The sequence below is a fragment of the Agelaius phoeniceus genome, chromosome 13, assembly GCF_051311805.1.
Source record: "Agelaius phoeniceus isolate bAgePho1 chromosome 13, bAgePho1.hap1, whole genome shotgun sequence".
Taxonomy (NCBI): Eukaryota; Metazoa; Chordata; class Aves; order Passeriformes; family Icteridae; genus Agelaius; species Agelaius phoeniceus.
The window spans coordinates 3,382,545-3,404,700 of NC_135277.1; the positions used below are offsets into that span (position 1 = coordinate 3,382,545).

Genomic DNA, 22,156 nt, shown 5'->3' on the forward strand with positions numbered 1-22,156 from the left:
CAGGGATGAAAATATATGTTACCAGAAGCTGTATGATATGGCTTTTGCTGGTTATCCACCGTTTTCTGAGACATACAACCCTGCTGCTCCAGCTTGTCAGCAGGAATAGTCATGCTTGCCTTGAGTGCCACATTCACCAGGAGACAAGGGACTTTTTGTGCAGCAGTTGTTTTTGCTCTGAGAAGCATCACCTTGTTCTTTCAGATGTTTAACTCTAGATGCTTTTTAAAATAGTTGGTATATGAAAAGTGCTGATTTAATGCTTCCTGTTGTCTTTTTCTTTGAATAGCTATTGTCCCTCTGATCACATACAAGGCTGGAAGTCATGCCTTGAATTCCAGGTTTAGACATCCCTGTGCTGCTTTAAATATTCACAAATCATAAGCAGTTCTTGCTCCTGCAGTTGCCCTGTTTTACCAGTACTGTTGCAATCTAAGTTTTTTAGATAAAGATTTGGTTGCCTTTCACAAGGTGTTTATATTTTAGGGATTTTTTTTCCTGAGCCAGCATTTCCAGCAGTGCTATCTCAGCCTGTTGGCTCTCCCAGCACAGTGTGTTGCAACAGCCTCTCTTTTCCTGCTGAACCAGGTGCTGTTATTCCACGACCAGAATTATGGAATTCATTATGAATACACCATCCCTGTAAACTATACTGCTGAAAACAGAAGTGAGCCAGAAAAGCAACAGGACTCCTTGTACATCTGGACACACAGTGGATGGGAAGGATGCAGTGTGCAGTGTGGAGGAGGTAGGGACACCAGGAAGCTTGGTGGGAATCCTTGAGTGGTGTTTGCAGCCTCCAGCCACAGGAGAGGTGGAAATTGGCCATGAAAATGGACTTTGCTATAATGAATTCAGTGAAAGCTCATTCTCACCAGCTCTCCCTGCTCTGATCCCTGTCCCCACAGTTAATTTCCAGCCAGCCTTTTGGCAGGGACACTGCTCTGTCACTGCAGGCTGGAGCTGCACCTGGATTCTGTGTGCAGCCCCAACCTCCAGCCCCCTCCACATTCCTGGAGCAGGATCTCACAGGTGTCCAGGCACGCTCAGGGAAAGGCCCTTACCTCCCCAGGGATGGAGCAGGGCAGTGCTGCTGGGACAGCTCCTGGAGATCTGCATCAGATGCTCCCATCCGGGAGCACGTGGCAAAGCTCCCTTCCCAGAGCATCCCTGGATGTGCCCAGGCAGATCTGCTGCAGCCCTGGGGGAGCTGGTGCTGTGGAAGCAGAGTCTGCTTTGTCAGACACTGTCCATTGCATTTGCAGTGCTGGAAGAAGGAGGTTGTTCCCTGAGGAAAACAGATCGTTGAGTCTGTCTGCACCAGCAGACTCAGTTATTTATGATGTGACATGACAGGAGGAAAGAGCTCATCTTCACATTTACAGGCTCACTGCCCTCAGTGCACTGAAATTACTCATTTTTTTCTGTAAATAGGACTAACTTTGGAATAGACACTTTTACTAGTGCATTAAAATAATACTTTTTAAGCCATTAAACCCTCACATGAGGGGAAAAAAAATTACTTGTGACTCTTCTGATTTTTGTTGTAAGCCTGTTATAAATTTGAATCAAATCAGTGTCTTCCAGCATGGCTCCCACCAGTACTAGCTTGATAATTGGTCTTTTATTTTAGTTGTTCAATGCTTTTGCTACTTATCCAAGCTGGGAAGGCCTTTTTCCTTTCCATACAGTTGTTTTGATATTTTTTATTAGCAGAACGTGAGGTTTTTTTTATTTTCAGCTGCAGATGGTGAATAAACTCAATCTGACGCAGCCTCAGGGTTAGAAAACAAACCTGAGAAACCAAAATTAGCAGTGAGGCAAAGTCACACAGAGCAGGAGTAGCACTTTCCTTGTCTCATCTGGTCACTGTCATGCTCCCTGTGGCACAGCTTTCCTGATGCCACTCAGTGGAAGGCTGAACCCTGAGGGCCACACTGGATGAAGGAAACTCCTGGTGCTCAGTTTATGTGAGAAATGCTGACTCCTCCTGAGATGCTCCTGCCACAAGGATTTTAAAGCAGTATATCTGGAGGAGCTGGAGATGAGAAATAATTTGTTTTGGTGGCTTTATTTTCTCTTTGTGAAAGATGAACAAGCTCAGTTTATGACTCCTGAACCTCGGTCAGTCCTTTTCATCCTGATTTCCTGCCCGGGGAGCAGCAGGAGGCAGCTGTCCTGTCATTATCAGTCACCTTAGCAGGCGGTGGGAGGTTGTGTGACTTCAGCACATCTGCCCGAGGTGATGACAGGGCACAGCTACCTGTGGAGGAGGAACCAGAAATGAAAACAAATTGTTTTAAAGCTTCTTTCCACCTTAAACACTAGAAGGAGAAAGCCCAAGTTGCTGCTCATGTGAAACAGTCAATTGCATGATTAGTGGGGAAAGATTTGTAGCTTTTCTGGAAAAAAACCGACCCAAAACATGCCAGTACAAAGGTCTAACAAAGTGGAGAGTGAGATTTCTTGCAGAGGTGGTGGAGTACATCTGGTAGAGGGAGCAGGGAGCTCCAAGCTTTTGAGTTTTGGAGTTTTGATGAGTGGAGGTGGTTTTGTTCTGAGTTCTTTTTGATTTGGCTTCCAGGTGAGAGGAGAACCATCGTGTCCTGCACTCGGATCATTAACAAGACCATGACACTGGTGAATGACAGTGACTGCCAGCGAGTGACCCGCCCCGAGCCCCAGGTCAGGAAATGTAACACACACCCCTGCCAGTCACGGTAAGGAGTTAAAAACACTAAAACCAATATCCTTTGCCTTCAGAAACTGCCCCTTTCCAAAGCCTCCATCTGCTGAACACAGTGAAAATGTCTCAAAGTATTGGGACACGTTGTTAGCCACAGTAAGCAGCTGTAATATTCATTTCCTTTTGTTGAGCAGGTCAGATTTTCATTACCTCAGACAAAGCCCGTTTAATTTGTGGTCAGTAAGGCCAGATTCCATGCAGGCTGCCTTCATACATTGTTTGGGGATGGTTTTCTTTTCCCCTTGGTTGCCTCGTGAGAGACAGAACTTACAGTATAAAGTTAGACAAGAGTAGAGTGACTGCATCTCTAACCTTTCTTTTTTTGAATCAGCACAGAATGGGGTCTAATTAACTGTCAAACAACACTACAAAAACCCTGAGGTCAATAAATTAAATTATGATGAAACACATTTTAGATGTTTTCCTCAGTAAGGGTGCTTTTCTCCTCACTAGTTATTAGAGATCTCTAAAAATAATAAAAATATTTTTTTTAATTTGGCAAGCACTTTCAGCTGAAATTATTTTGATCTGTGTTATATTAAAAAAGACATTTCTGGCCAAAATGACAAAAGACAGGAAGGTAAATTAATTTGTTCAGTTTGTTTGCTGACAGAAGAAGTTCACTCTTGTTCTGCAGTGATGTTTAGCGTTGTAGAATAGTATGGAAACTCCAATTTTGATGGTAGTTAGAATAACACCAGGATCAGGGGTTTGATGCATGTATGGGCCATTCACTTCAGAAGTGGGCTCAATGATCCTTGTGGGTTCCTTCCAACTCAGAATATTCTGTGAGAAAATCAATTTCAGATAAGGCTGAACAGTACCTAAAAAAGCCCCTTCAAACCAGCCTGCTGGCTGCTGCATCTTGGGTAATCAGACAAGCCAGAGAAATGCACCTACAAAGCTAATCCTGCTGGCAGAAACAATGGGGGGAACAGCAAACAGCACACTTCCTTCTAATTAGACCTGCACTCTGATTAAAGTGCCCTGGAGCAGGGAAATGCAGTGTCAGGTCATCCATCAATAAGGCTGGTTCAGGTTTCAGTTTCTGTCTGCACTGCCTGTTATTGCTGCTGGACAATATTGGCTGTACAGCTTGCAGTACTGAAAGGTATAATGAGATATTCTGGTGTGTAAGGAGAGCCAAAATCCCAATGGCTTCAAGGAAACAACTGTTTCCTTGAAGAAGGAAGTCCAGTGAGGCTGGGATTTCTGTCATGTCACTCTCTCAGAAAGAAACAAAAAGCATCTGCTTGTGTTGCTGCCCTGGCATGAAGTGTTTCTCCCAGACCTTTTGGAAAGCTGTCAGGAGTAGACTGGAGTGAGCCCAGGCAGGTATAGGAGGGGTTCCAGGTGATAGAGATGAAGAAAAGCAACTTTAAAAGTTCTTGAAGTTGTGGGCAGCTTCTGCCTCTACCAGCTGAGAGCAAGGATGGGAAGTTCTGGCCATGTCACAGCCCTGAGCCGCACAGTGTGCTCTGAGGGGCCCCCATGACCCTGAGCCCCTGGGGAGGTCTCTTTGCTGCCCAGCACTGCTGCCTGTCAGGGCAGTGACAGTGGGTGAGGTTCAATCACACAAAACCTCCTCAGAAAGGATTACTCTGCTCCTGTATCCAGCCTGTGTTCCTCTGGGGAATTGGGTCCAGCCCTAAATGTTATTCCAGGGTCTCTCTTCTCCTGTGTGGAGCCAGCAGGCAGTTTATGGGCACAGCTTAGCACAGCTCTGCCCAGCTGCAGTCAGCTCTGGCACAGGGACACTCTTACTGGCCTATTTTTTTCAGAGCAATGACAGCAGACACTGTCAATGTGCTTAGAACCTGGAAAGGCCACAGAATCCTTGCTGATGATCTGATAGACCACACTCCCTCACTCCCTCCGTGTAGAGTACACTTTCACACTTAACATGCTTTTAACTGGAAACATTTTCAGAAGCACATTCTCTGTGCCTCTGTAGAATTTAAATTTCCACTTGCGTTTGCCCACCCAGACATTAGAAAAGCATGCTTAGCATATTCTCTGACCAAGAACATCTTAAAGAAACCATTCTCTTTCACCATGTCAATGCTTTTTTTATGAGCCCTGAATTTGTTTTAGGGTTTCAAGTAAAATTATTGTAGCATCTTGTTACAATAAGGTCCTTTCCCATTTCCACTCAGACCTAAGCCCTTCACCTGAGTTCAGAAGAAGGAACAATGCTCTCCTTTCTCTAGTAAACCAGCTCTGTTTTGTGCATTCTGAATTGCATTTGCACTTTCACTCAAAATTTAGGAGAATCACCTTTCAGAGTATTTATCTCTAGAGGGGGTCTTTTGGCCGGCACAGGACTGGGTCAGAGGACACTCAGTCTCTGTTTCACTTTTGGATGGGCTGTGTGACTTTAATTCACTGTCCCACGCTGTCCCTTTGTTTCCTCTCTCAATCCATGTGTAAGCTAGATTGCAAACTCTTTGGGATGGGGTGAGATCATATTGTTTAAGTGGAGGAAGAGGCTGTTGCTGTTGAGATTGTAATAAAAATAAAATAAACAGTTAGCCACATTTATAAAGTGATCAGGAGGAAAAAAGGGTATGTTATTAATAACAGTGTCTTTCTTCCAGCATGATCCCAAAGTGCTCTGTAAATTATATATCCCTTTGAACTTCAGCCACCTCTCAGGAGAGCCAAATAATGTAGGGCAGGGGACAATACTTTCATGAGGCCAAGGAGAAGATTGGAATTCTCCAACTGCAACCCAGCATCTGAGGAAAACAAAGCAGGATTTAAAACTTGATTGGATACACTGACATGTTTTAAAATTAAACGTCAGAAAAGAGAATTTTCTTAAGAGTTTTGTTGAAACTGGCAAAAATAAAAGAATCTTTCATTCTTTATTATTGTTACTCTTTCACCTTTTAAAAAAATGCCTCTTTTTCTTCTTATTTTATTTTTTATGTTCCTTGACCCTCTTTTTCCATTAAATTCTTTACAGCTTCCTTTCCTGTCCCAACTGCACCCTATTAGCACCTCTTTATTCTAATCCTTTGCCTAGCTCTTTAGGTATTTTTTACAAAACCCTGCTGTAACCAGATGGAATCTGGATTCCTGCATGCGGTGTGGATGGGTCGCTTCCAGCACGCCCAGCACCAACCCAAATACAGCGGCAGGGCCAGCCCTGGGGCTGGCACCAGACTCACAAATCACAGATCCCATCAGCTGTTTTCACTGAAAACACAGCTCGGCCACTGGCCACACACTTCTGCATGCATGGCTGGGGCTGTGGCTATGAAACTTTTCCCTCCAAGGCAGGACAAGCACCAAAACCACATGAAATTCCCCAACTGTTGGACTTGTAATGGACTGTGTGCAAACGATGGTAATTTTTCTTCTCTTTGCTGTAAGAGATTTTAGGAGAGGTTAAGTTCTTTCAGGGGCCTGCTGAATATTTGGTGTTCTTACATGGATGCTGAACAGCAGCATAAATGCCAGAAATCCCTGGCTGCATCTACAGAAAACCACAGGAGACCCTGAGCACTTATTTTCACTGTTTAGGACTTGAAAATATCTCCTGAGCTCCAGGGTTAGTTTTCTGCTACTACCAGCAGCACATCTTAGACTGCTTTCTATAAGCTGAGCATTTTCCACAGGCTCCTTCCCTCACTGGTAGGCTCTCCTTTGACCTTGCTGTTCATGTGGGTCAGAACCTTTTATTTCCAGCCTAAGTTACTCACTGTCATTTTTCAGCCTTTTTTTTTTTGTGCATCAGCTCTGTTCCTTTTCTTACAGAGTATTTTCCCTCCCTTCCTTTCAGCCTTGGGCTATTTGCCACAGGACACAACAAACCATTGTATCTCCTCCTTCAATCATTTTTCTGGGCTAAATCCATTACTTTAACTTCTTATTGCTTTTTTCATGGCTGCATCATATTTGTGGCTTACGGTCATTCGAGATGTTTTCCTCCTCATTTATTTCATTGCATGAACCCTACTTTAACACAGAAATGCTTGTTATTGGTCCCTGAGCCCTCAGCCTTGCACTGTGTGCTGTTTATTTCCATCCTAGTTTTGTTATTGCAGTACTGAAGGTTATTCTGTTCTTCCTGTTTGACATCCTCATCCTCTGAGGCATTGACACTGCTTCTAGGCTTTGTATTGTCAGCATTTTCTTTAATTTTCCAGCAGTTTTCTTCTTTTTTGTGCCAAGGTCATTAATGAGCATAGTAAATTAGATCAAATGCAAGACAGACCTTTCAGGAAGCCCACTAGTAACTGATCTAAATTCCTTTCATACCTGGTACTCCTTTGCAGCACTAAAGGTAGATAGGAGGCCAGCTCTCACCTCTCTATGAATTACACAATAATATCTGTGTTTCCCAGTATGTCACCAGTAGGCATTTCCCATGTAGCAAAAGGAGTTCTTCACCAAACAGATTAAATCTACTACATTTCCTTTGTCTGAAAAGCCAGTTATTTTAGTCAGAGAAATGCAGCCAATGAGTTTTGCCTGGAGGAAGCCTATCTTGCATCCTTTTACCACTGTGTCCCTGATTATTGTTGTCCTCCAAATCAGCTCTAAAAGCTGGCACGCTGCTGAGGTCAGCTCTGTGGTTACATGGGTCACTTCCTTCTTTCTTTCTTCCTTCTCTCCCCTTCCATTTTTCCATCATGGGCTGGAATCCAGCACCAGGCTCCCCAAGGGTTCACACACCACATCAGTGCCCACTGGGGGAAAATGAAGCCAGTTCTAAGAATCAGTCAAGGCCCCAGTTGGCTCAGCACCTCAAAAACATGTCCAAAGGCTGGGAGTGCCAAAAGAATGGTGCCTCAGTGTGTGATGGTTGATAGTGCCCATTGCTTTGACTCCTGGTCTGATTTAGGCTTAGGGTGTGTATCCATGTGCTGACTGAGAGTCCACTCTGCCCTCAGATTTCACCATATCCCTGTGACAGTGCTCTGTTTAACAGCCCAGGAATACAGAAATCAGAATAATACAGAAATCAGTCTGTCTCCCTGACTCTGGGCTCTTTGCACCCTATTTCTGTGTGTTCTCATCACAGGTGGATGGGGAGCAAAACAATTTCAGATTTATTTTGTGAGGTGGTTGTCTTGCAAATACTAGAATTTGGAGGGAACAATATGATGGAAAACTCTTTGAGAACGTCAGCAAATTCTTCACAGGGCTGTACAAAAATGGCACTAAACTGGAGGGATGTGGGTGTTTGTTAACTGAAGGGGCTGAGCTGGACATTTGATGGCTCCAAACGGGTCAGTCCTTTCATTAATGTAGTTTATCATCCATAAGGTTCAATGCCAGCAGGTTCAAACCCTTGTCTGTGCCTTGTTCTGAGAAACATCTTTGATGTGCATTGGATTTGGTTACATGAAAAAAAAAAAGAAAAGAAGGAGCAGCCGTGGGGAGGGTTTCATTTTAGCCTGGAAATCTGGCATCAGTAGTAATGTTAGCACCCTCTGATCCAAGGAGGCACCACGTAAGAGCTCATTTTGAAGTACTTCCCAAAGCTGGAGTTGGGATCTCCAGAGTCAGCCTGAGCTTAATGAATTTGCCAGGACTGTGCTGGAGGGGCTGGAGCAGGGAATGCTGCACTCTGGTGGCAGCTCCTCGGGGCACTGCCTGCAGCAGGGCTCCCGTGGGCCTTGCAGCAGCAAAAGCCAAAATTCTGCACACCAGAAAACCTGAGACACTCCCGGGCACCTTTGTGAGGGGTTGCTGATGTCTTGCTGTGGGCACATCTGGGGCCCAGCTCAGTTGATGGTGATCCCCATCCACCAAAAGGAGACAAAACCTCCAGTGCTCCAGGTTGTAGGCAGGTCATCAAGTGCCAGTCAGTGGCTAATTAGCCACTGAAAGACAATTTGCTTGTATCTTCCAGCAAATCCAGCAACTCAACTCAGTGGAGCAATTTTGGCAGACAAGGCTGGGGAGCAGACAGTGTAGAATGAAAAGTGCTCTTTGGCTACTGCTAAATGCACTTACATCAAACAATCCAAGATGATTTGCTGGAGCAGGAGTTAATTTGGCATTATTTTCCACATAGAGTCATGAGACAGGTCCCTTAGCTTTGGTGTAAACACCCAGGCTGGCTTCCATCACTTCTTTCCCAGTGCAATGTTTGACTCACCAACCTTGTGGTTGACCATTGCCTTGCTTTAAAATGTTACATGATCTGTGCTGCTTTGTTTTGAAGCTCTTCTAAGTGCTGTTCTAACCCACAGAAAAGGATTAGCAGGATAATCTAGCAAAATATTTAATTGTGAAATCCACTCCTCCTGCTGCCTGCTATAACGATCTTCACAGTTTGCATCGTGTGCTGGGAGCTGAGAAGGCACTGCCTTCCTGGAAAGACAGGGAATGGAGCTGGAAACCAGTTGCCCCATTAAAGCTATACCTGCCATGGAGGTGGGTTGGGAAAACTCACTGCAGAGGAGCTCTGAGAGTGCTGAAATTCTGTCCCTTGGTGGCAGCCAGCAGGACCCCTCCTCACACTGACCCCACACTGAGTCCTCCAAAACTGAGATCTGCTCATCTGGGGGAGGAGGACAGGGAACATTGGCTTCCATCTGAATAAAGAACTTCCCAAGGTGTATGTAAATTATAAAACATTCTTCCATGGCTGATCCTATTGGTGGGAAATTGAAAAAGAAAAAAAAAAAAGCTGTCAAAATGATAATCACTAAAGAAAAAAAGAAACCTGTGTGAGTGAAAGTTGGCAAGTCTGTTAGCAGAATGACTACTGTACTGGAAAATTACTGAGCACTGTTTATAAAGGCAATCAGACAGGAATGTTAGTCTTGGAGTCCTACTTTCAACATCAGCAGCTGTATTATTCTACTAGATTCCTTGTACTTTTCTCAAAAAAAAAAAAGCCTTCTAGTGACTGGGTGTGGCACAACCTGTTCCCAAAAAGACAAGATTCACCTGATTGTTTTGAGCCTAGTGCAGCAGAGAGGTGGTGGAGGGCCTCAGGAGTGTGTGAGGAGAGGACAGTCCAATAGCAGGGTGTGTGTGTGTTTCAGGAAAAACACAATTCCATTTGTAAAGAGACTTTTCTTCTACACAGTCAAGCATGAGCTTGGTTTGACAGCTGTAAGCAAAGTATATCTGTCAGTTCCACATGACTGATTCTCAGAAATCTTTTCCAATTCTTCTTGCTAAAATTATCCAATGTAAAATCCTGGCCCTGCTGAAAGTTGGTCTGACTTTTGCCTAAATCAGTAGAGCCACAGTTTCCTCCAGGTGCCTCAGAAAACTAAGAGTGACTTTGACATGATTTTGCATCAAAACTGGTGCTAAAGACAACCAGTGCTAACTGGGCATGGACTCATCCTCACCTGTGCATTAAACCAAAAGGTTTTCAGGAAAATCTGCTAGAAATAGAACCCTCACATTGCATGGCTTTAGATATATTTCTGTCACATGGCTTTTTCAGACATATTTTATAGGAAGTTTCTTCTGATGCTTTACTCAGCAGTAGCACAGGCTCTAAACTGGTCAAAGGTAAGAGCCAACTCTAAAAAAACAGGTTTAATAAGAAAAAAATGTGTTATTGCAAACATGTCTTTGGTCATATCAAGCTCTTACTGTGAAAGCAGGGAAATAAAGGTCACTGTAGCATTGGGAAGGCAACAGAAGTACCCTGTAGGTAGTGAGGGGATGTGTGAACATGGCATGGATGTGTAGTTAAGGAAGAGAACACACTGTTCTTCTGCAGGGCTCAGGGCAGAAACAACCAGTGGAAATTTAATGGGTCACAATACTTACCCCAGAAGATGCAATGGCTTTATATTATAAGAGGCTGCAAATCTCTGCAAAGTGACCTCATGTCTTTTGATTGCACTCCCTCACCCCCATCCTTCAGCCTTCATCCATTTTTTCTTCCTAACTTTTTTTTTTCCCAAATCTTTAGTTCCAAGCCCTCATTTGCAGACATTCATCTCCCCTGGGTTTAGGTACAATGTGCTGCAGGCATTTTTTTTTTCCTAGAAAATGTGGGAGTCTTAGGCAGGCAGGTAGAGTAGATAATTCAAGGTTAAAAACTAATCCAGACCATAGAAAGATCAAATGATGAACTGAATCTCCAAAAGATATTTCAAGTTTGCTCCAGGGGCCTTCCAGATGAGTGTTGCCAAAGCAGATTAGAAGAAGAACTCCCAATTCCTCAGAAGAGATACTGAGAGGTCAGAGGTTGAGGAAGACTCAGAAGACAAAGATTTAGAGCAGCCCTCTCAGATTGCATGTCCTGCCCATCCCAGCTTTTTGAAGCTTTTGAAAATCACACCCTTCTGGGCATATTTCAGCTGGAAAGACAGCCACTGACTGGGGTAAAATCTCTGCTTAAAAGCTCATCACTTTCTTCCTGAATCTAACCACCAGCAGGGATCACTTAGCTCTGGAATCTTCTGTCGAGGTAAGATTACAAAAAATAATAATACCAGGGATGAAGGCATCCCTGTGGCTGTGAGAAAGATGAGTGTGTTTGTCACGTAATCAGTGCTTGTTGGCAAAGGGAGAGGCTCTCCTGGGACCCCAGCTGGAGCACTCCCCTGCTCCCACAGAAGATGGGTTATAACCTGGGAGGGAAAGACCAAGCTGAAAGGAACTCTGGTGTCAAGCAATCCCTAAGATCAGTTTATAGGCTTAAAGTGTAACTGGAAGCCAAATTCTGTATATGATATACACAGGGCTTAGTGTACAGCAGTTAATTGGCTTAGTTAATAATACAGAGCCAGCCTGGGGTTTGCAGTTAGAACACTGGAGGTATTTTTGACATTGTCATAAGAAAAATGCCTCCCTTTTTTAAAGAAAATCACCCTCTCAGTAGGTCTTGTTGTTAAACAAACTCAGGTGTGTTCAGAAGGTGTAATGACAGCGTAGAGACAAAAATCTACCTGTGCTGCAATTTAATAGTTACCATAATGTGATACTACTTGCACATCCCATTTTTCTCCCCTGTGTGTATATTACTTGCAGATAGTAATTCTGCTAATATCTTGCTGCAAATTCCTTCCAAAAATTTGAAACTGACAGGAATTTTCATCTTTAATCACTTTATCCATAAATCCTTTGTCTTTCCATGTTGGTTGTGAACATTGCTGAAATATAGTTGCAATTTAATATTTAGACATTTAATGTCACTTGTCTCCTGGATGAGAAAGTAAAACCACCACTTGAAAAGACCCTTTAATTTCTAAGTATTTTGTCTGTCACAGGCAGGGCAGAGTGGGCTGTGAGGTTTCAGAGATCCCTTACAGCATTGCCCCACCTGATTTGTAACCACAGGGTTGGGATCAGGAGTGGATTTAGAGAATGGTGGCTGAAGCTGGAGATTGTTTTCACCACAGACACATCTTTGTATTGGTAGCCTGGGTTTCAGCTCATTCCCTATGCAATGATTCTTCTCATGATGATGGTAATACTTGTCTTTTCTGTGCTAATATTCTAGTTACACTCTGTCATGTCTGTGCTGGTACTGACAGACCAGCCACAGGGTAGAAACCAGGTGATTTCTCCCCTGCACAAGAGCAACAAACAAAAAATATTAGAAAGGAATTTTCCTTCCTAAAAGGAAAGCCATAACCTTTCTTCTTAAGGCATCTTGGAAATAGTTGGCATGCTGTGTGCTGCCCATCCTAAGTGCAAGCTCACAGACAGCCTCTGCCAAGAATGTATTTTTATCTTTCTCCTTTGCTTGCAGCCCCTTTCCCTTTTTCTTCTGCCAGTAGCTGTAGATCACAGTGAGAGCACAGTGCTGAAGTGAATATTAGCTGAGTGGAGCCTGGGCAGAGCCCTTTCCCAGCCTTGTGACTCACACTCAGCTCATAAAGCACAGGCATTCCTGCCCCTCCAGGCCTTTGTCAGGAGGGTCCTTCCCCCAGGTGGGTAATTCCCTCACGGTTCTCCAACAGGGCAGAGCCCAGCTGATACCAAGGAGGCCTGGCTATTCATTTTCATGAATGCTGATTTCTGCACTTCAGGGCTATTTTTGTCAGGCTTTCAGTATTCAATTTCCCAGCTGACATTTTCCCATTCCATAGGAGAAATACCAAGCCCTGGGCCAAAGAGATGCACCAAAACTGCAGTCTGGAGAAACAGGTTTGATGTCTCATCAGCTGTTTTAGCCAACAGAAATTCACAGATGTGTCAGTCAACTGCTTTAATGCACAGGAACATTTGAGCAGGGCCCTGTTCCACAAAAGACAGGTGGCCAAGTCTGCCCAGTGCTGCTCAAACCAAATGGCTTCTGCCTGCACTGTCAGCACAGTCATCAGTGCTGTCACACCAGTCATGGCATTCACAAATTAATTCATGACAGTTGCAGCAGGTGAAGATGTTTCTACAAATGGTGCTGAGCTGATTTTCTCCCCTTCAGGAATGGGAAGATGGGAAATAGTTTTTTAATTCATTTCAGAGAAGTAACACACAACACCTTCAAAATAAATGTGGTAAATAAATTGTTCTAGCTGGGTTACAGGAGTCTCCAGCAGAATGAGATAGTATTTCTCAGCAGACCTATTTCTGAGAAGTCTTGTTTGGGCCCCTTACCATAATAGACAGCCCAGGACTGGGTGACAAGTAAAAGATTCATGGTGAAAGGATACAGATCTGGATGACAGTCCTAAATAACAGGCTAGAAGGTCAATTGCCTGGTGAGAAAGGCATGAGAGCCTTCTTGTGCTCAGTGGCTGCACAGTTATTGCTCCAGTCCCTCACTCCATCCAGGAATGCCTGTAATTATAGAGAACATGTTCTCACTGACTGATTGCAGGAAGCTGAAGATCGATGCTGCTTTTCTTTTAGAAAAAAATTCATTCCCTCCATCCCTCCTCCTTCAGATCCTTCTTAGACACTTTATTCACTGCCTTGTAGCCCCACTGTGGTTCTTCCAGCACTTGCTGGAGTCAGTGGAGCTGGAAGACAGAGTGGGGAGGATTCCTCCTTTCCCTTGCAAGGAATGGTCTTGCAGGACAGTCTGCAGACAAGTCTGTCTCTATCTGAGAGAAAAAACCAGCCCCAGTGCAGAGAGTGGGGTTAAAGGGAATGATGCAGAGTTTGGGGTTTTGCCTGACATGGAGTCAAGAGGGAATATTCCCTTGCATAGTGACACTGCTGCTTTACACACTTCAGCTCCCAGAGGGGATCAGTGAGCTCAGGGTGACAGCAGCACAGCACCATCAAAGCACCCACACACCCAGGAAGAGCTGCCCACTTCTCACTGGCTTTAAGTGAAGCATAATGTTTTATTCTAACAGTTTGCTAAAATTTATCCTCTGGCTCCTTCCAGGTGGGTGACTGGCCACTGGAGTCCCTGCTCTGCCACGTGTGAGAAGGGAGTGCAGCACCGGGAGGTCACTTGTGTTTATCAGCTGCAGAACGGCACCTACGTCAACACCAGGGACCTCTACTGCCTGGGCAGCAAACCAGCCACGGTGCAGAGCTGTGAGGGAAGGGACTGCCTGTCCATCTGGGAAGCATCAGAGTGGTCAAAGGTAGGACCTTCACTGGAGAGGAGCCAGACTGCCCAGAGCTCTGCATACACTGGCCTTAATCCATGGTTCTCATGGTCAGCATCCTCACTGTGCCGGAGTGCTGGGCAGGACTCTCATCTGTTGAGATGAGCAGTGAGGAGCTCAGGTTTGGTTTCCAGACCAGATGAGTTAGTAAGGCAGTGTTTAGATATGCTCTAGTGACTGTATCTTTCCATCTGAAAACTCTTACCAAGAAGGGAAAATGTTTCACTGACCTGAGGCCAGAAGTGCAGTAACCCAGGGCTTCTGGCTCCATTTAAATGTGGTGTGAAGAAATACCAGGCTTATCAGGCATCTGCATGTTACAGAGAATGGACAATCTTTGGGCCCTATCCAGCCTTCTTTTGTATAATTCTAGGAAGAAGAAAAAGCTGGTTATATTTTGTATAAAAGATGCATCTCAAAGTAGTTGCAGAGTTAAGAAATTTTTCCCAAGTGTTATGAATGCATTTCTGATGTAAATAATGGGAGCTCTAGATAGTTATCCTGTGTTTTGTTTAGCAGCAGAGTGATCTGGGAGTGTGCCTGCAGTTCCTGACCAGGACTCAGCTAGTACAGGGCAACTTTGTGTGTACCCTGTGAGTAGCAGTCCTTACAAGATGCCCATGTTCACTTTGATTTTGTATTTTCTGGGCTCACCTGAGTGATGAGCTCCTTTCACTCTGGGTGCAGGGTTGCAGCTCTACCAGCCTCATTCCAGCCTGGCTGTCCAGCAACAGCCCTTCCTGTTGGAAGGATTCCTCATTATTCCCCTCTCTTTGGAACAGGGAGCTCCTGTTTAAACCATTGTCAAAGAGCTTTTGCTCGATATTATTGTTAGAAATGTGCTTAAAAGTCAAAGAAGCTCAGGACAGAAGGGATCCTGAGGAGCAGTGTCTCCTCACAAACACAATGGGATTTCATTGTGCACCTCCTGGACAGGAAATCTTAGTTTGGCAAGAGAGGTGATGGTTAAGTGAGAGCAGTGTTCCCTTTCAGTGGGGTGCTGGATCCTTCACTGGTGCATGAGATTCTTTTGTTACAAAAGATGTGCACAAACACACCAAGGTTTTAGTAAGTTGTCTGATATGCCTTTTGTGTGTTCCCCTTTCAGAGGGTGCCCTCTTGATTTCTTATAGCTAAACCAGCTGACCTGTTTATAGCTGAGATTAGGGTGCAATTCCTACCTGGTTTACATGTGGATTTTTTCCTTGAGTCTTTTGTTAACAATCCCAGGTACTGCTGTCTCCCTTTTATGGAATAGAGTAAGTCAAGTTACAGATCAGTGGAAATCTTCCATATCCATGACCATGTAACTCCTTTACAAATACATGGCATTTTTAGATAATTTTTTCACTAGCTGGTTTACTTTTCCTTTGATACATTTATTTACTTTTGTTGGGTCTGTAACTGTGCACTTGTGATTTTAAATTTGTTATTCTGGCCCATTTCTGCTGTTATGAAGCTCAGTTGACTCCAGGACACATTTGATGCTCTGCCAATGTGAACTGTTCTCACACCTGAGGATTTTCTTCAGTGGTAATCACTTTATTCCTTAGCATTTTAATCTGATGTTGAGGAATAAATATCACTGAAATAGTATCATTTTATAAATCTATTTTCTGATCTAGTATTTTTTTTTAACTTCTTGCTCATGCAACACAGTTGACTGCACTGATGTCTGGTCCCTGGTCAAAAATGTGTGTTTTCACAGCAAATTCCAATACAATCTTCATCGTGGAAAAAATTAAGTTCCCCTTGTATTGCCAAACACTTGAGATTGTTTTGGACAAAGTACTGCTCGACCCATTTTTAATGATTAAAATAGAGACTGTCAGGAGAAGGTGAATGTTTCTACTGTTAGAGAAATAGAGTGGAAAAAAATATGGATTTCCTTCAGATAAAGGAGTTGTCTCTTAACTGCAAAGTTGTGTTGCTCCTTTGCAAAGCTTCATGGGATCTGACAAAGTAATTTGTTCATAAAATAAGACTTAATGATATTGAGTGAACACACAGAACTGTCTATTAATTTGTGGACTCTCTGTAAAATCTATATATTAAGAAATTCTTCATGAAAACAGATGACTTGAGGAAAGGAAAAAACCTCTTAAAGAGGGTGATTTATATGTGACCACCAAAGATCTGTTGGAAGCCTTCTTGCTCATGCTGTTTTGTCTAGGAAAGTATATGCAGTATTAATCTGTGAATGACTTAAAAGCTGTGGGAAGAACAAACAGTTGGTGTTTTTCCCAGACTTGCTTGTAAAACCCACCTAGAGATTTCTCCTACTGTGAAAAATACTCCCACTTCAGCTTGATTTACTTCGAGCAAATTGGACCATTCCAAAGATTTTTATATATTGAGCTTTGTAGTTTGAGATGAACGAGTGCAACCCTGAGGAGTCCACCCCGGGGCCTGAGGAAAATGATACATAATTTGGGAAAGTCTACCCAACCTGGGGCAAATCCATGGCTTTAAGGTACCGTTCAGGGAGCTCCAGCCTGGGATCTCTGGCAAGCCTCGCTCTCTGAGCAGTCCAGCAAAGCATTTTGTGGAATTCTGCAAAGCTGGGAAGAATTCACCCCCCTGTCTTAGCAGATCTATGGATTGTGCTCCTTACAAAGATGTTACATCCGTGAGGGGTCACGCCGTGAGCAGCACACAGTAAATTAAGTGGAAGGTTTCCCAGATTCTCAAGAAGTCACTTTGTAGTGCTGTGAAGTATTTAAAGGCATGTCTGTTTGCTTGCCAGCTCATAAACGCTTGTCATTCATGTCCTTAACAAGGCCAGCAGGTCAGAACTGCCTGGATTGTGTTTTTAAGACAGTTAGACAGGCATGCTGAGATTTGTCCATTTGATGTAATTTATATCAAGCTGACGCTTGTTTCCAGCATAGACCCCCTGGATGGAGAAGCTTCTTGGAACACGTTCAAAAGACCTCACAGAATATCTCATATCTGCACTATTTATTCAGTGTCAAATCAACTGTCTTTTCCCTGCTGGCCCCCCGAAGGGGAGAACTTGACATGCCAGGGGAGGTTAGTTTTTATCTCAGCTGGTACATAGATCATTTCTCCACCCACCTGTCCCCAGTGGCTCTGCAAGACAATTTCTCACTCTTAACCACTGCAGTGGCATGAGAATGAGGAGCAGGCAGACTGGCTGTGCTCAGGGGTGGTGACAAGGACTCAGGTGGCTGTGACAGCAGGTGCTCTGTTACCAAACTGGCTATTGAAAACAGAAATTCGGGTTCAGTTCATGCCAGTGTCCTTTTCTCACCTCGTACAGCCAAGAAAATCAAGACAAATTCTTCATTAAACAAGAATTTCCAACTATTGGCAAAGATAACAAGTGAGTGACCAGATATCCCTGTTCTTTGGAAGCTAATCCCATAGAGCCCAGGCACAAAAACATTGTGGGTAATTTGTGCTCACTCAGTGAATGTTTGTTAGAGTTTTTCAGAATTAAGATAGTGATGGCAAGGCAAAATGTGAACGTGATGTGTGTGTTTCACATGAGAAGGTGTGAGAATTGTGACTTTGCCATGATATGCACAAACTGTACTAGAGAAACGTGTTTATAACAGTGGTCTCATGCTGCTGTGATTGAAAATTACATTTAACACCACCATTTATCACCCTTGATGTATCCCATGATCCATCAAGGGATGTGGCAGTTCTGTGCAGTGAATCTCAGTGTGTCCCTCAGTATGAGGAGCTCTTCAACACAAGATTTAGTGGCACCAATTCTAGCAAAAAGCCAGCTGACATTTTTCAAAGAAGGTTGATTTTCAGAATTGCCATTTTTCATAAGTAAAATATTTCACAAGCAGTCATCATGCTTTTCAAATTACTCATATATGAGTGGCTTAGATTATTGTAATAAAACCTTATGGGTTATCATTTTCCTCAGTGTTCATAACCCCAGCTTTTCCTCTGAGCTGTGTTACCAACATAAAAGCCATCATTTCTAAGCACCATGTAACAAAAAACCAAACCCCTGTTTTTTTGCAGTGCTCAGCAGACTGTGGCAGGGGAATTCAGAAAAGAACAGTGACGTGCACAAACTCCCAAGGGAAATGTGATGCAGCCACCAGGCCAAGAGACGAGGAGGAGTGCGAGGATCACACAGGCTGCTACGAGTGGAAAACGGGAGACTGGTCCAAGGTAACAGCAAACACCTTGTGCTGTTTTCTTTCTGAGAGCAAAGATGTTCAGGGTGCTGAGCTCCTGTCTGCTGTCTGCATTAAATTGCAGTTTAAATATTTAGGAAGCAATGGTTTAACTGGTTTTCAGGGCAGCCTGGGATCTACACACATTGTCCAGTCCTAGACTCATTCCAGCCACCTGAAATGAAAGAAAGGCTTCAGTTTAAAGGCAGAGCTAAAACCTCAGTCCCTTCCTCAGGGCTGGAGCTTACCTTCACTTAGGCCTGTCTGAACATTGTTTCTCCAGTGACATCAGTGGAATTAATTCCTGAATGCAGTGGATTAAACCAGAGCAGAGTCTGCTCTGTACTTGCATTCTGATCTTAGAGTAATATGAGGTTTTGCTTGGGAAGGAGGCCTGGCAGTGTGAGAAACTCAACCCCTGCCAGTGTTGTTCAGAAAGCATCCTTTACATTACTGACTCCGTGTTTGCATAAAGGACTACAAATTCCCAGTAATATTATATTCCAGTTTGGTTTTATCTTATCTTTCTAACTGTGCTGTTCTTTAAACAGAAAACCTACTTTCTGTTCTGGAATGTACGGCATATGCAGAAACCACTGGGATGCAGGAGTTGCACTTTGCTTTCCAAAAACCCAAACTCCAGCAAGCAAAATCCAATGAAGCAGAGGCCCAGGATGGGCAAATTGGCTTATCTGTGATTGCTTTTTTTTTTAGGAATTACAGTTATGTATATACTCTGTCATAGATACATGAATTTAGTGGTGTCACTGCTGGAGAATGCAGGAAGAACCTGCCACATACAGAGTGTCTGTATTTATGCTGAGCCAGGAATTTATGTCACAAGATGTTTACAGTATTGAACATTATTTTATTCATAACCTGGCACTCAGAGTCCATGCAAGCTGGCCAAAACAAACAGTCCCCATGTGTTAACAGGTGAAATAATATTATTTATTTATTTGTGGAACACTAAAACATTTTGGCATGCAAAGGGACCCGGGTTCTCTTGATAGGGAGGAATATGAAATAATTGTGTATTCACTGATTACGTGGATTGAAAGTTCAGTGTTGTGTGAACAATTCCAATCTGATAAAGATGTTGGCTCACTGCTGGGAGGGCTGCAGTCTTACATGGGTCACAGTAAACAGTGTTGTTTGATGGGTTTAATGTTTGCATGTGAGCAGGGCAGGATCAGTGCAAAATCATTTGTTGTTTGTGATTCTTAACTCAGGATCAGGATCATCCCTGTGCAGGAGGGCACAAAAGCTTGTGTGCTGCATATGTGACCTGCTTCTGTCTGCAGGGAGCTTGTGCCAGTGCTCTGCTTCCCAGGAATTTCACCCTGTGTGAGTCCAGCAGGATGTTCTTGGACTTAGATTTGGTTTGTAATGAGCATTTAAAATTCTAGACATATTGGTTAATTCTGACCGGACACTTAGGTCACACAATTAGATTCTTATTCTCTGAGTAGAGGGGTAGAGATTACAGAAAAGGGTAGGTACAATTCTTAGAAGAAAATGTATTGTTCCAGAAACCCAGATAGCTGAAATGTTTAAAGTGGAATTCAATTCTTCACAAATCCTGAGTGAAGGATTTTCATCATGAGGATCCAGAAGCTTTAATACAGGGCTTGGACTTAGGAGAGGAGCCTTTACAGCTATCAGCAACTCTGGCTTAAAAACAGTTCCTCCTTTAAGGAGAAGCACAAAGTCTGTAGCCATTAGCTTATAGTGAACTCTTTAACACTCATCCTTCCAGGGCAAAATTCCACTGTAAAACATTTGTTCCCAGCCCTGTAAAAGTTACTGTGAGAGAGCTTTGCTGACTAAGATGGAAACTTTTTTCTGTTAATACAAATTGATCTCAGAACAAGCAACAACTTTGTGCAATTAATGTGTTGTGCATTTGTTGCTTATTGTTGAGAACCATCAGGGAAGCACGATTTAACTAACAGTGGTAATTATCAGAGATTAAAATAATGGGCCTTGATGCTTTGTGTGCAAACAGCTTGCCTGGTGACTTGGCCACTGATCCTTAATTTCCCAAACCAAGATCCTCTTTGAAGATGCTGGGAAGTCGTGTAAGAGAGAGGGAAAACCTCATTTAAAAAGTCCAGTTCAGATACAACTTGTAAATAGAGCAGGCTCTTTGGGTGGTATGACAGTGTTATTTTTGTGTTAGTAGTGGCAGTATTTGTAGAACACACAGACTCTGTGCCTGAGGAGATGGATCAGCTCTCCAAGGAGCTCCCTGCAGAAGTAAAACCTCCACACCTACCCAGACAAATTGTGATTTTAAGTCCTCAGCTCTCATGTAGAAGAGGTGAGGGCTGGAGATGAGGCCATGCTGATCTGAGACCTGCACCCACCAGCCAAACCTCATCCACTGACTTTAGCAACAGCTCTGTAGCCATTATCCATGCCTGAAAGAAGAGGGATTTTATCCCATTTTCTGTCAGGTTTATTTGCAGCTGGTCCTTGCTGTGTCCTGTAGCTTTTGGAAAGCATTTGGAGCTAATTGTCACGTTTGTATATTCTTAATATATTTGCAGCATGTTTCAAGTGTTACACAAGAAACTGATATATCTAGTTCACTTTGCAAACACATAAGGCCAAGTTTGTAAAGTTATTTTAAATGGCTCTGAATTTGCCTTTGTTAGCCCAGTGCTTGAGATACAAACTGTACTGGCAGAGAGTCTCTAAAGACAGAGTTGCTCTGTTACTAGACCTCTGTTACCACTGCTACTAAACTTGCAGCTCTACACTGCTGCCACTTCTCTTTTAAACCCATTATCTTAAAGGGATATAAGTATTATTTTTAGCATTTAACTCAGCATGAGTGATACAATGCTCCTGACCCCAGAGTCTTCAAACCTAATAGAAACATGGTTTGCACAACGCAAGACCCACTGAAGGTGTTAACCTGAAATTGGTATTTTATTTTATTTTTGCCTGGATTCTTCAGAATTGCAATTCATTATATCATCCTTTTTTGTACATGATGCAATATACAAAAGAGTCCAAGCCATCTCCCATTCAGTCGTTTCTTCCAAGAGGAAATTCCACATCCAGTTTGCATTCAGTTAAAGAAACAAACATCTCATACACTCGTTCTGCTTTGAAATAGTTCCTCCTTGTTTGAAATCCGAGCTGTTAAATGTTCTAGCACTGGAAGCATTTTTACATTTTTGTTGTAGTTGTGCTGGTCAGAGGAACAAACACAGGTTGCTCAGTTTCCCAACACTTGCCTCAGACTCCCAGACTGCTGAAATGTGCCTCTTGATGCTTTAGCAAGACAGTAGTCCATTCTTTCATGGTGAATTATATTTCTGCTGACAAACTTTACATCGAGGATTACATTCCTGCAAGAACAGAGCGTGTCTTTATGTGTGTGGCTCTCTGGGGAGCTGAGCAGGACACACAGCCCAGCTCCACACCATTCCCTGCCCCAGGCTGTGCTGACAGGGGCTCTGCAGGACATGGACCTGGCATTGGAGTCACTGGAAACGTGTCCCAGATGATGCAGGGAGCTGGAGGGGTTGCGAGTTGTGGTGGTGACACAGATCTTGTGCTTGAAGGTGAGCAGGGGCTGCTTTTTGGCCACCCAAGGCTGCCCTCTATCCTCAGCTCTGTCCCCTTCTGCTCCAGCAGTGATGTGGCAGGAAAAGATGGCCCAGGGGAGAACTTACTGCTGTCCATAAGCACCTCAAAGCAGGTTGTGTTGAGGGGAGGGTCAGGCT

At 43.6% G+C, this 22,156-nt stretch overlaps 1 protein-coding gene across 1 annotated transcript in view; it reads left to right on the top strand.

The window, feature by feature from the left end:
• ADAMTS17 (ADAM metallopeptidase with thrombospondin type 1 motif 17) overlaps positions 1-22,156 on the top strand; it is a 156,048-nt gene that overhangs the window by 118,334 nt on the left and 15,558 nt on the right. Inside the window, exons 18-21 of the mRNA XM_077185551.1 lie at positions 589-748; positions 2,585-2,720; positions 14,022-14,226; positions 18,259-18,411. Of these exons, the coding sequence (XP_077041666.1) occupies positions 589-748; positions 2,585-2,720; positions 14,022-14,226; positions 18,259-18,411 (654 nt within the window). The remainder of the gene's footprint in view (positions 1-588; positions 749-2,584; positions 2,721-14,021; positions 14,227-18,258; positions 18,412-22,156) is intronic.